Here is a 14,847-nt window from a genome sequence, read left to right on the forward strand (position 1 = left end):
AAATTTCTCCTCAGTTCTAAGTTGCTTCTCTCCTTGATTAGTTTCCACCCATTGCTTCTTGTTCTACCCTCAGGTGCTTTGGAGAATAGGTTGGCTCCCTCTTCTTTGTGGCAGCCCCTGAGATATTGGAACACTGTTGTCATGTCACCCATAGTCCTTCTTTTCAATAAATTTAACATTGAGTTTATTAGAAGGCTTAATAATATTCAGAACCGTGCATGCTCCAAACAAACAAAAAATGAATACTGTGGGCCAAGAAGTTGCAATAAAACTTCATCATATCAGAAAAATGTTACTCACAAGTGGTAAGTAAGACATCTCCATTGTGGGCAGGTCCACGGGGCATAAAGTGCAGTGAGGTAGTGGGAAGTCCTAGGGTTGTTGTTTCATTATCAGCAAGAATGTGATGAAGTGATCCATCATTGACAGAAAAAACCTTAAGCACAGGAGAGGAGAAAAAAATATATCAGAACTAAACCTTGGGGGCAGGCGAGAATAAACTGGGCACAGGAGAGAAGAGATATCAGGACGACAGGAGGTTAACAATTTACAAGAAATGGCTAATAGTCACTTAGTAACAGTGTTACTAACTTAACAACCTCAGTGATTCACTTAACAACTGTGGCAAGAAAAGTCATAAAATGGAGCAAAACTCACTTAACAAATGTCTTACTTAGCAACAGAAACTTTGGGCTCAATTATGATCGTAAATCAAGGACTATCTGTATACTTTTGGAGAGCTAATTGTAATGATAACATGAGTCCATCAAATCACCATTCATTGCAGTTCTGTGTGGATCTACCGTGTTTCCCCGAAAATAAGAGAGGGTCTTATTTTCTTTTGACCCCCCCAAATAAGCACTTGGCCTTATTTTCGGGGAGGGCTTATTATTTTTGAGGTGCACTGCTGTGTTGCAATAGGGAGGGCTTATTTTCGGGGAAAGCCTTATTTTAGTGCATACGCTCAAAAGCCTGATTGGGCTTATTATCCGGGGAGGTCTTATTTTCGAGAAAACAGGGTACTTAGGTGCAAGTCCTTTGGAGTTTGGTGGTTTTACTCTCTGCTAAATATATTTAACATTGCAAATCTCTGATTAGTATAATTGGTTATATTTATAAACTCCTTTAGAATATCTAAGTGGCATATGAGAGGTTCTCTCTTCATTGTGAACCCCTTTGAGGTGATTGAGAGGAAGGCGCTGGCCCCAAGTCATCTGGTGGGTTTCCATACATCAGAATAAACTTGCATCTAATTTTCCCCACTCCTAGTCCAACATTATAACCAATTCATCACATGAGCTCCTGTGTTGTTGTAAATTATCCTTTCTTTAGTTCTGTAATGCTTTGATGTACTCGTGATTTTATTTTGAAGCAAGCGTTGTGCAGAATGCTTTGAGCTTGCTGAAAATCTGTGATGATGGATCAGATGCCAAAAAAGAATTTTGCAATCTCTAATGCTGCTCACCCTCTGCTTTTGATTTCCAGCAGGCAGAGGTGGGTATTCAAAAACTCTACCAGTCTTTCAAGCCTGTTGCTTTTCAGATGGAAATTGAACCAGCCTCTTGGAGTATGTAGCACACTTTGGAGAGGGAGCCAGGTAAGGTAAGGCCGCTAAACATGGAGGCCAAAGATAGCATGGCACCTGTTTGTAGGTGGTGTGTGTGTGTGTGTGTGTGTGTGTACAGTTAGGAAGGCAGCTGTGAAGAGTGCAGAAAAGAAGGGGGGAAAAAAGAAAAAGACATTGACTTCTGACTCCCTTGGTGCAGTAAACTAAGATAGTAACATCAAACCTCAACTTTTTACTTTTTACATAGTAGTATAAACTAGCCGTTTCTATATCAACAAATCGATCTAATTGGTAAAACCCAAAATCAAAGTTTCATTTCTTACCATCTCAAGCAGAAAGTCCAGAAATAGTTTCCAAGTAGAAACAAAAGTACTTATGTTTTTTTTTCTTTTATCAAAGCAGTCTGCTTACTCCATCAACTTTTGCAGCCATTCTTCCATTGTGGCGATGGAAGTGTACTTCCATTTTTGAGCTGCAGCTATGCAGTTGAGATCTCTCTCACACACACATATATGTAACCTATATGTGTCATATATGAAAAAGAGGCAGAGCTTCAATTGCATGAATGTGGCTGTGTTCTTGACTTTTTGATTGCCCCTCTGGGGACAGCCCTAGTTTCTGGAACTTTCCCTGCCTGACACTAACCTTAATGGCTCCAGTACGCAATCCTGCTGCAACTCTGGTCCCATCGTTATTGAACTGACAGCAGAGAAGCTGATCTCCACAGTCTCTGTTTGGGAAGGATGACCAAAAATATTCGCATTTAGTAGCTTTCCTCTTTTGTGGCTGATGATAATAGCAATGCTAAAATCCAGGAACTTTCCATTTCAAATTACGGAGGTTGAAAATCCAACATATTTGCAAGGTCTTCATACCAGACAAATACGTCATAATTTTTTTAAAGGATTCAAATATAAAGCCGAACAGTAAACAAAATAATAGCCCAGCGATAATTACCAAAAGAATAAATCAGGAAGTCAGGCAGAAGGTAGCCAGAAATCTAACAATGCATCAAGGTCAAACTGAAAAGCCTTGACATTTCATAGCTGTAGGCATTGCCAGGAAGGGATGTTTTTTACAGTTGCTTCTAAAAATGCTGGCTTAGAGCAGCATCAGCCTGATCTCTGCTGAAACATGTGAGCCAGGGTTAAACAGTTTTGTACGGGAAAGGATGCTCCTTACATAGGGACCCCAGGGGTGGGTTGCTGGCAGCATTGCTGCCGGTGCGGTGTCTCAAACATTTTGCTACCCACATGTGCATATTTGCAAATAAAAAGGTCTGTGCATGCGCAAAACATTAAAAAATGAAAAAATAAATACATTTTTCCACTGAAAATTGTTCAGCGCATACACAGAACTGAAAAACAAGATGGCGGCTCCCTAGGGGATCCGGTTTGGGGGCATGACAAGCATTGGTCACTGCTGGTTCAGTGACCCAGGCTGCCAAGTTACTACCTGTTCGGCCGAACCTGTAAGAACCCACCTCTGAGGGACACCCCCACCTATCCAAAGCTTTAAACAACCAGCACTTTGACCTGGTCTCAGCCAGCTAGAAACCATCCGTTGATGGGGAGATAGAAAACATCATCATCACCTCCTTCACGTAGTTACCTACATTGTGTGGAGTAGCCGAAGATCACCAGATATGGAGGGGCTGTTGGTAATGGTATCTTGGGGTTGGGTGCTTGGCCCTGCAACGGACAAGCGCCCCCGGCGTCCAGACTGCATGGCCTGGGGGGGTTCAGATCTTCAAGGAGAAGGACAAGAGGGGAGTTAGACATTTTGCTGGGTTTTTACATTCCTATTTTCTCAACAGATTCCCAACATTCTGGGGGAGATTGAACAGTTCAGCCTTGGAGCATGCTTGTTGCGTTCAGGAGCCCTCTGAGTCGCCTTTTAAACCACAGATCTCTCCTGAGAACATTCAGTGCCGCTACATTTAGGATAAAATACCGAGTTAGGTGAGCAAATATAATGTGGCACCAAATGGCTACCACCCTTCTTTACATTCCCTGACCTCCCAGGTGATTGATCCAAGAGCCCTTTCCCCCATCCATGTCTTTAATTCCAAGTCAACCACTTGCCAGCTATGCAAAGTTCTTCCCATCCCATTATCCCCATGTCCCACACTCCCAACTGCCTATAAAGTCTTCTGCCCCTCATCCCTGCACCAGCCTTTCTCTCTCTTCCTCTCTCTTTAGTTCTACTCCAGCTCCTAGCAACCAATGAAGGAGAAGGAAGAATCTACCTGGTTACTATGACAGCTGTCAAGGAAAGATGAAGAGGCTCAGTAGCTGGATCCACAACCTGCTGTCTTCTCCTTTGTCTTCTCCTACATTTGTGTAGCTGATGTGTGTGTGTATGTCCTGGGCAAGATGGTGAGTATCAGAGACTGCGCTCATCTCCCTTGAGATAACGAGATAACTTTACAGAATAATAAGAGTGGGAAGGGACCTTGGAGGTCTTCTCTGCTGAGACCCTGCTCAGGCAAGAAACCTTAGAGTTGCCGCCACCTTTTCTCCAATTTTAAGAAGCACACTTAGGGGTTGATTTAGGTCATGACTGCTCTGAAGTTCTCAAGGTTCAAATGACTCTACAAATTAGAGCCAATTCAGGTGTAGCCTACCATAGCAGTATTTATGTTAGCACAGTGTGGGCAGACTTTTTATGGCTAAGGGCCATGTATTTATATGCCAAGTGGACAAACCCTATTTATTACAGCTCGGCTTTTGACACCATTTTGCCAGATATCATTATCGAAAAGTTGACTGACTTGAATTCCCCCTCTCTCACCTGTGATTGGATTAAAGACTTTCTGATGGACCGGTCACAAATAGTGAGAGCTGGGTCTTTCACATCCTCCTCCCTGAAGCTCAGCACTGGCTCTCCTCAGGGCTGTGTGTTCAGTCCCTACCTGTTCTTGTTGTACACGTACAATTGCATATCTTCCGATCCATCTAACGTGATAATAAAGTTTGCAGATGATACCACCATACTGGATCTTATTAGAGAAGGAGACAAATCAGTATACAGGGAAGAAGTCCAGAGGTTATCCACATGGTGCTCATAAAACAACTTGCATCTAAACACCAGCAAGACAAAGAAGATGGTATTAGACTTCCAGAAGCATAGAGAGAAATCTGCCCAACTTTACACCAAGGGGGGCTGTGTGGAGAAGATCTCCTCTTTCAAATTTCTGGGAGTCCACCTTAGCCAAGATCTCACCTGGAAAAATAACACGATGCAGGTGATCAGGAAGGCTCAACAGAGACTTCATTTCCTTAGGGTCTTTCGGAAAAATCAGCTGGAACAACAGCTGATTACTTCCTTTTACTGGTCTATGACAGAAAGTGTCCTTACATATTGTGTTATGGTATGATATGTTGGCTTGACAGCTGCAGACAGAAAGGCATTAATGAGGGTGATGAGCACAGCACAAAAAATTATGGGCTGTCCCTTGAAACCACTGGATGAAATCGCCAGAGTGCCTCAACAGAGTGAGGATACAATAATACAATACAATAGCAGAGTTGGAAGGGACCTTGGAGGTCTTCTAGCCCAACCCCCTGCCTAAGCAGGAAACCCTATACCATTTCAGACAAATGGCTATCCAACGCCTTCTTAAAGACTTCCATTGTTGGGGCAGTCACAATTTCTGGAGGCAAGCTGTTCCACTGATTAATTGTTCTGTCAGGAAATTTCTCTTCAGTTCTAAGTTGCTTCTCTCCTTGATTAATTTCCACCCATTGCTTCTTGTTCTACCCTCAGGTGATTTGGAGAATAGTTTGACTCCCTCTTCTTTGTGGCAACCCCTGAGATATTGGAACACTGCTATTGTTAGATTGGGTAATGGATAGGCACACACAGGCTTAACGGTAACAACAGCTCTTTATTAAGTACAACAAGTGAGAACAATCCAGTGAAGGTTGAGTCTGACAGCAGCCCTTTTATAGGGAGCTGTCAGACCCTTCGACCAATAGGATTAAACCTCTGTTCCTGCCGGAACAGAGGACCTTGGTGGAAACCACTGTAGTTAGAACAAATATCTAACAGCTATCAAGCCTCCCCTAGTCCTTCTTTTCATTAAACTAGACATACCTAGTTCCTGCAACCATTCCTCATATGTTTTAGCCTCCAGTCCCCTAATCATCCTTGTTGCTCTTCTCTGCACTCTTTCCAGAGTCTCCACATCTTTTTTACATCGTGGCGACCAAAACTGAATGCAGTTTTGAAAAATCCTCAGGGATGATTCACACCCTGGTCAGCACTTCTTTATTCTCCTACCACCAGACAGGAGATATAGAAGCATAGCCAGCTGAACAAATAGGCTGAAAAATAGCTTCTGAACACAACATAATACCACAATTAGGTTTAATATGATAGACTCGCAGGGTCAGCACAACAAGCAACATGTTCATATTGATAATATAATATAATGTTACATACATATAGATACATGGGAATGTGTGTTAGTTATTACTTATTTGGGTTTAGGAATTCTATTTATTTCATTTATTGAATTATTGAGATGTATTTTGTCTTTTGGGGCGGTGAGGGGGGGCTACACCAAGGGAGGCTCATTCAATTTCATTGTACACATGTTGTGCATTGACAATAAAGGTTTGATGTGATTATGTCCTCTGAGATTTGGAGAGTGTGGAGGTTTTCTATGTTTTTACAGCTACACTTTTAAAAAAATAGTTTATACTGTGGTGGAGTTTTAAGTATGTATTTGGGGGGATGTGTGCTCTCAAGACATTGTTGATTCCTCATGACTGTCTGGACTAGTCGCCACAGTTTTCTTAGCAATAATTTGCCATTGCCTCCTTTCCAGGGCTGATAGAGAATGACTGGCCTACCCAGCTGTATTTCTGCCTAAGCCAGGACTGGAACACATGCTCATCCAGTTTTTAGCCTGATGGCTTAATTACTACACACACCGACTATCTATCCTTTTCTACACCATTTTAATGTTCTGGAAGCTTCTGTCTCTTCCATACTTCCTGAGAAGCCAAGCGGGTCCAGGCTGCCAATTTTCACCACGTGGCCAATGTTAATCTGGGCAAAGGAGGAGAGATTTATTCTACAGATGTCACAGCCTGGAGAAGAACAAAAAAGGCCTGGATGGAGGAGGGGTCGGAAATGAAGGAGAGATGATCTCTTTCTCCCTCTATAAATCAGCCTCTTCCAAAGAGCCCTTTTTCCCTGCTGCTGAAGATTGGGTGCCAGGCAGACTGGCTGGGGACTTGACGACTGGACTGGGACACGCATCTCTCTGTACCATGCAGAACGGCCTGGGACCAGCTTGCATCTTCTTGCGCAAGAACATTGCTGACAAGCAGAGGGTATGGGTCAACCAGTGGGGACTGGGTCATGGGAATTGGTGGGGTAGCCCTACAGGTTAGGGAAAATACATTGAACTGGACTTCTGTGGGTTTTTTTTTCAGTGAAAGCGAAATTAATCAAAAGTGGTCCAGGGCAGGATTGTAATATTCCCAGGTTTCACTCCCTGCCATAGGAAGGTATTTTGTTTTTAATTCAGGATGTGCAATAGGAATGGATCACAGGTCCAAATTAGGCAGAAGACAGTAGAGGTATGAAATGGTGGTGGGAGAGAGATAGATAGATGTCTGGGTTTTCTTCAAAAGAAATCTAAAGAAACATTCCCCAACCTTTTAAAAATGTATTGAGCCCAACCAATTTGCCCAGAATGATGGGTGTTGTAATTCAACTGTACTGTAATTCAACAGTGGGAAGACAATACTGTAAGTAGGAGAAGGTTGACTAAGATAATTGTATTTTACAAGTTATTGTTAATTGATTAATTAGATTTAATTTAGCATATGATGAGAACACGACAGAAGAAAAGTAAATACATGTACATATGTACATAGAGAGGGAAAGGCAGTTGAAAAAGACATGATTGCTAATGGTTTTATCTCCACTTGTGGCAAATCACATAGGGTTTACAAACAATGGAGATGATAGAAATATAAGTTTGGTTCATGTGAAGTGATGCTTATCTTCCAACTTCTCTTTGATTTTCTAGTTGGAGGGCTTGTTCCAATCACTAGCAAAGTTTACAAGAAAAAGCTGAATCTTTTTGACCTCTGTTGTAAGCATCTTGGTTTAGGCTGTTTTCTCAAATAACCTTCTTTATTTTCTTAATAAAGCATCCATAGTCTATCGCAGCCTGATCCATAATCAGTAGCTTGCAGATACCTGAACTATCTATAAGACTTGCTCTCCATTGCATTTATTCATCTCATTGAGGAAGGATCCAGTGAATCAGAAAGTCCAATGGCTTTAGCTTTTCCATCTCCTGATAGTTATTTGGATTTTAACCTGCTATTTTGGAATACTGCTGATTTCTTGTCATTCAGTGCAATATTTTCCATTGGCCCACAACAACAAAAACGCTCTAGTTGAGTTGTTATGGTTGGGGTCAGTTGGATGGAGAGTTAAGTGTAGAATTATGGTGACTAGGTCCTTGATTTCTCCAATTCCCCCCCAAAAGGAAGCAGTTTTCTTCTAGGTTTGAAATCATCAGTCTTGGCTTCTGAGTTCCTTGTTTTTGTCCCTCTATTGCAGTGAATGTCTTTCTGCTTTTTTTGTTTTTGTTTTGTTACAGCAACGTGAACTGAGTGGAGATGAAATTGAAGGTAAGTGCAAACTTCTGTTTGTACACATATATGATTCTGACTAATATATTAAACTAGTGCGCCAAGATATGCTGAAATCCTTTGGAAGGTTAGGAAAGATTGAAGAGACATCAGTAGCAGATAATCTTCCTTGAGAAAGGGTGCTCTCAGAACTCTCCTGGAGACTATTAAAAAAGACAAATATCAATTATGTGCTGAAATGAATTCACGAAGAGGGATGGTGAAGAAAGTATCTTTCTGGACCTACTATTTGAAGTCTAACTTATAAAAGTAAAGTCAGCATTAATTCAATTTTCTCAGTAAATGTAGCTTCAGTGGGAGGTCTCTAATTTGAAAATGGACATAGAATGCATGAAGCAAAAGCACATTATTAACAGTATTTAAAACAATGAGATTCATGGACTAGGTTGTTAAAACATGCTTGCTTGTTTAACAGTCAATCAATTAATGATGTTTCTGTGTCATTCTGCTCCAAAATGGCTCCAAGATAAATACTAAATCCAGGTTAACAAAACACAAATGATATGACCAAGAATGCAAATCATATTATGGTTTATGTGGTGATCTGGTATACATATCATGCTAAGAGCTGAGTTCCCAGAACACTCTGAAACTTAAATTACTCAAGCATGTTATGAAAACCCAGCTATGATTTTATTTGATTCTTTATCATCATCATCATCATCGTGCAAAAACAGAACTCTGTGAAGCCTTTCAGGAGTTTGACAAGGACAAAGATGGATATATCAGCTGCAAAGATCTGGGTAACCTCATGAGAACAATGGGGTACATGCCAACCGAGATGGAACTCATAGAGCTGTCTCAACAGATCAACATGAATCGTAAGTGCTTGTTGGGAAGAGTGAGGGAAACCTAGGTCTGGGACTCTCCAGATATCTCTGGACTCCAACTCGTATCAATTGTAGCCAATGCTGAGTGATGGGAAGTAAACTTCAACCACTGTTGGAGATCTATGAGTTCCCAATCATTGTCTTATCTTTGTGTGCAGTTGTCTCTGACGGAAAGCTCCTACTTTGGGGGGTGGGGGGTTGGAGGAAGCTGAAGGTTTTTTTTAGGGAGGTTACTATCGGCTTTTGGAAAACATGGTGTAAATTGGTTAAGACTGAAGAGTCTGTTTTGGATCTACTAAACAACCCTGGCCAGTGATTGCCCTTCAGGGATAAATTACACAGGATGTTTATACATCCTGTTTAATTTGGACCTTTTTTTAAATGAGCAAAGATCAGCTGCTGAAAGGGATGATTACAGAAGAAAGGAGAGATTCTCTTTTACTATACTACAAGTCTTCTCTTCTGAAACAATTATTTGCATTGGGAAGAAAGTTCCCTCCATTTTGTTCCCACAATAAAATAATGGCTAAGGGGAAAAAATTTTTATAAAGACCATAGCAAGTCCAAGGGCTTATATTAATTCTTTCTTGCCCCAGGATCCCATTCTCCAGTTTTTTAAGGAATGATAATGGGAAACTTCTTCTGAGTTCTTTCAACGATAGTTGGATTATTTCAACATTATTTCAAAAATAAAGTGCATTTATTATAATTATGCCATTCCTCTTTCTGATAGAAATGATCTCATATGGTCTCTGATCCAGGTGTTTACCAAATCCAAAACTAAATTATTAACAAGATGGTTGGGGCTCACTTAGGAAGTGGGAGGATTCAGAATTGATCTGTTTCCTATTATTTTCTCCTATATATTCTGAAAAAGCTTCTAATCAAGGAACTGAAGTAGAAAGCAAGATATCCAGGTGCTCTTGTTGGTGGTGTTTTTTAAAAAAACAATCCACTTTAAGCAGTAAATGTCACTTTTTCTCGTTGCAGTTGGGGGACACGTAGCTTTTGATGACTTTGTAGAGTTGATGGCCCCAAAATTGCTGGCAGAAACAGCAGGCATGATTGGCGTTCAAGAGATGAGAGATGTCTTCAAGGAGGTAAAAACAGATGGCAGGACACAGGAGTTAGATCCAGAAAGGAAAGGTAGATTAGATGGGCACTCCTTATTTTAAGCTTATTTCCTAATTTCTTGATCTGAGCAAAACTTCACCCAGAGCAGCATCTTCTTATGGTTGTACAAACAAAATGTAAGGACAATCTACCCTTAGCCATAGTTACTGCCTGTCTGGTTTTCTGTAGGAGACTGCCTCTTGTAGAGAGTAAAGAAAATGACCTTGACAGAGAGAAATCAGATCCATTCCCAGAGAGATGAATAATTCAAGCCCACTTCAACCTTGTTTACGTCCCTTAGTTCCTTGTTTGTGACCCTCTATTTGGGCTTTGTTTATTGTAGAGACGTGGTGGCTCAGTGGCTAAGATGCTGAGCTTGTCGATCAGAAAGGTCGGCGGTTTGAATCCCTAACGCCATGTAACGGAGTGAGCTCCCGTTACTTGTCCCAGCTTCTGCCAACCTAACACTTCGAAAGCACGTAAAAATGCAAGTAGAAAAATAGGAAGCACTTTGGTGGGAAGGTAACAGCGTTCCGTGTGCCTTTGGTGTTTAGTCTTGTCAGCCACATGACCACGGAGACGTCGTCTGACAGCGCTGACTCTTCGGCTTTGAAATGGAGTTGAGCAGTGCCTTCTAGAGTCGGGAACAACTAGCATGTATGGGTGAGGGGAACCTTTACCTTTATCTTCATTTAGGGGGGTGTGTGGGTGGGGGGATAAAGCACAATCAGACTTACAAGTTGCCATTACTATAGCAGATTTGATATTTTGAATCCCCTTTCAAGTTATTTTCTAGGTCGGGTATACATAGTGGAGCTAACATCTCCTAATGTATTTATTTCTATAGACATAAACATAGGAGTCAGACTAAAGTTCAGGGCATATCTAAAACACCCCTTTTAAGAACAGATCTACATGATGTAGCAGTAGTCTCCCCAAACCATTGCTGAGGATAATTTCTGATCCTATATGAAATTAATGTCTCCCATAGGGGAGATGGAGCTGATGACATAGAAGAGGGATGATATGCCCAGCTCATTTAGTTGCTTTTGACTGACGTGAGCGTGCTCTAACCTACCAAGTCTCTTGTGGTGGATAGTGCCTGACAAATGTGGATGTCATATTTACTTTCCCTCCCGGATGCCCTGAAATCTGTGTTGGTAGGTGGGATGTGATAAATTGCACAGGGTGGCAGCATTGACCGAAGTGGGAAGGGTGTCTTCAACAATTTTAGCAGTTGTCGTCTCCCCCTCCCCCAAATGTAGCTTGTCAGCAGGTTGTATGGATTATGGCTTCCATATAGAGGTGAAGTTTCCTGAAACTTTTCTCCCAGGATTTGATCCACAGAATGGGGCAATAGAAGCTGCCTTTGGTACAGGCAATTATGTGACTACATAAGGGACTGTGCTATAAGGGACTGTGCTGCCTGAAATGGGCCATCCCCCCCCCCCCAAGTTCAGCTAGGGATGTGTTCACAGCTGTGGTGGCACTGGCTAAAGCCAGCTTCCAGCTAGCTATCTAAGCTTAGCATCTTATCCAGTCCAACATTTGAAAAGGGATTATTAGGCATTTTTGTCCCATCAGTTCAGGAGTCTTTTAATCTCTGTATATTAATTGCCCTGTTAACAAACTGCCTTGTTAACAAGAACAAATAGCAATTGGTTAGGTGTACCAAGCAAATTAGTTCTGGTATATTTTGTGCTGCCTCTTAGACTAGATAATAGCACACTCCATTGGCTATCTGGATAGATGTGATGCCCATGGAGATCATGGATATGGAGAAGCTTAACTTCCTTCTCTCTTCCTCAATAAAATTGCTCATCCCAACATTCCCTTTCAAAAGTCTGAAAGAGAATTCTGAAAATTGCACTTCCAGGACATCTGGAGGAACCCAACTGGAACAATGTTTCTCAACCTTAACTGTTTGAAAGTGTATGGACATCAGCTCCCAGAAATCCCCAGCCAGCCATGGAAAGTCATCTTGGAGGCCCTGCTGTTGAAATTAAATTTGCAAAATGTAAACATGTCTCATTCAGCACGGAGAAGGATCATGCTAGCTAAATGGTGATATTTGTAGTCCATGCTTGGAGAGTGCAAATGCTCTAAGGAAAAAAAAAATTATCAGGCCTACCAGAATCTTGATAATTAAATCTGTAATGTCACCTATGGAAAGTGGAGGTTTAGAAATTAATGCTTGTCCAGCTAAGACCAAGGCATCTATTTCCACTTAGCATCTGTCTTGTCACATATGTAAGAAAGCTGTGTTCTTTCTAAATCACATCAAACAGTCCTACTGTTAATATAAAGTGGTAGGTGATCATCGTCAGTTTATGGCATCTGGCAGGGAGCAATTCCTGCACTGGAATGTTTAATATGTTCCAGAAATAGAATAGAATAACAGAGTTGGAAGGGACCTTGGAGGTCTTCTAGTCTAACCCTCTGCTCAGACAGAGGGTTGTCCTATCTCTTACAAAATTCATAACTTCTAGAGGCAAGTTGTTTCACTGATTAATTGTTCTAACTGTCAGGAAATTTCTCCTCAGTTCTAAATTACTTCTCTCCTTGATTATTTCCATCCATTGCTTCTCGTCCTACCTTCAGGTGCTTTGGAGAATAGGTTGACTCACTCTTCTTTGTGGCAACCCCTTAGATATCAGACCACAGCTGTAGTGATTGCTCTCTCAAATGCCATTACTACATTGGTCCACAGCTAATCCTCCTTTTGGTTCTAGTATAGAAAATATGCATGGATAGTCTGAATAATTCTGGGTTTTCTTTCCAGTTTGACACAAATGGGGATGGCAAGATCACCTTGACTGAGCTGCGTCAAACCATGCAAAGGTTGATGAGTGAGACGATGACCCCTCAAGAGATTAACGATATGGTGAAGGATGCTGACGTTAATGGAGACGGGACTGTGGATTTTGAAGGTGATATCTAGCAATATAAGACTGATGGAAAGAGATTACAGGCTTAGGGAAATCATGGAAAGAGATTAAAGTATTAAAGCTCTAGAGAGATAGGATTTAGAAGCACAGAGTGACAAGATACAGGCTTAAATGGGTTTAGATAATAGATTTAGAAATTTATTTATTGCGTTGTTCCAATTTCATGGAGATTGGAGCTCGGCTGCAATTTCCTCCCACCCAGAGCAGATTTTTGAAGTTTGAATGACTAAGGTAAATATTATAGTAATATTTCCTATTAAGCTGTATATTTCTGTGTGTTCCATCTTTAAAATGTCAGAAACAGGAACATTCTAGTGGCACTCCAATCCCCCTTTGCATTATAATTGTACTGATTTATACCAAGAAGATATTTATTACCAGAGATCTGAACTAGAGAGGAAGAGGGGGGGAAAAAAACTTTTGAACTGACTGCTGATTGAGGGATGATACGAGTTGAGGTCAGCAGTTTGGAAAGATTAGCCTCTTCTGGTAGAAAATCAGAAGATCACATCTTAAGACCTTAAGATGAAGGCTCTGTACCTTGTTTATTTTTCTTAAAAATCAATAAAATTTTGTTTTAAAAAAAAGATGAAGGTTCTGTGCATTTGCCATTTCCATAGTTTTATAATATGATCAAAGGAAATTTGATCTGTACCTAATCAGGCAACATCATAAATTTAGTTTAGATCAGCTTTATATTCCTTAACAACTGCAAAAAGGGAGACCTTAGTTGCTTTAATTCCCCTATTGTCACATTCCTGACAGTTATGTTCACATCAGAGACCGAAACCAGTTGAGATCATTAAGCAAACTTCATGGATGGAGTAAGGGTTTGACATTAAAACAACCATTGTTATTGTAAGTGTACTAATATTATCTCTCATGATATTTCCCTTACAGAATTTGTCTGGCTGATGTCACGCTGATGCAATCATCGGACTTCCTCTACTTTCAAGGAGTGAAAATACACACCGCACTTTAAAAATAAATAAATAAATGTGCATTCTTTTAGTTCTTGAGTTTCAAAAACAAAACAAAAAGTATGCTTGCACAATTTGGTGTACCCTATAGTCATATTTTAGTCTGCTTCAATAAGGCGGCTTGTGAAAATCCTACCTTTATTTTCCACTCAATGTCACCAACCAGAGAGGGCTGGGGTGGACACCAAATCCTGTGTTTAAAATCCAAAGAGGCAAGTTTAAGAAAGTGGGCAGGTGCCTGACAGAGTAGCCACCTTTTGAATTTCCCAAATGACAGATTTCTCAAATGGAGATGTTCCCTCCATAATTTTTGAATTATCTGATTTCCAGAAGACCAGGAGAACTGTGTTAAAAAATGGCCACCTGAAAGGTTAATGAGATGAAGTAGAAGTGTAGGATGAAGTAGTGAGAGAGCTTCCCCCCGGCTTTATTCTGGGCCTGTTCATCTCACCAACTTGTCAACCAAGTTATTTTTGGACATAGCTTTATTAATATTCCAGAAGACCTGTAAAGTAGTGTCCAAAAATATCTCAGAGGACAGATCAGTGGGATAGAAGAAGCATATGAGTTTAAGAGGAGGGAAGCTTGCAGGGCACATCAAAGGAGATTATTCCTAGTTCAACCATTGTCCATTCCAGCAGTTTATCATCCAAGCTATTTTTGGATACAGGTCTACTCATCTTCCTCTTTCTTGGGAAAGGGCAAACTTGCAGAATTCTTCTCCAT

The 14,847-nt window shown here is 40.9% G+C and overlaps 1 protein-coding gene across 1 annotated transcript; it reads left to right on the forward strand.

The window, feature by feature from the left end:
• Positions 1–6,057: 6,057 nt before the first annotated feature.
• On the forward strand, positions 6,058–14,417 carry LOC309401969 (calcium-binding protein 5-like). The gene is made up of 6 exons (XM_081971370.1): positions 6,058–6,912; positions 8,199–8,229; positions 8,928–9,071; positions 10,071–10,180; positions 12,976–13,123; positions 14,042–14,417. The coding sequence occupies exons 1-6, from the start codon at positions 6,721–6,723 to the stop codon at positions 14,065–14,067; spliced, it is 651 nt and encodes a 216-aa protein (XP_081827496.1). The 5' UTR covers positions 6,058–6,720; the 3' UTR covers positions 14,068–14,417.
• The last annotated feature ends 430 nt before the right edge of the window (positions 14,418–14,847 follow it).

The sequence above is a fragment of the Natrix helvetica genome (genome assembly GCF_964273705.1).
Source record: "Natrix helvetica genome assembly, chromosome: Z".
Classification (NCBI taxonomy): domain Eukaryota; kingdom Metazoa; phylum Chordata; class Lepidosauria; order Squamata; family Natricidae; genus Natrix; species Natrix helvetica.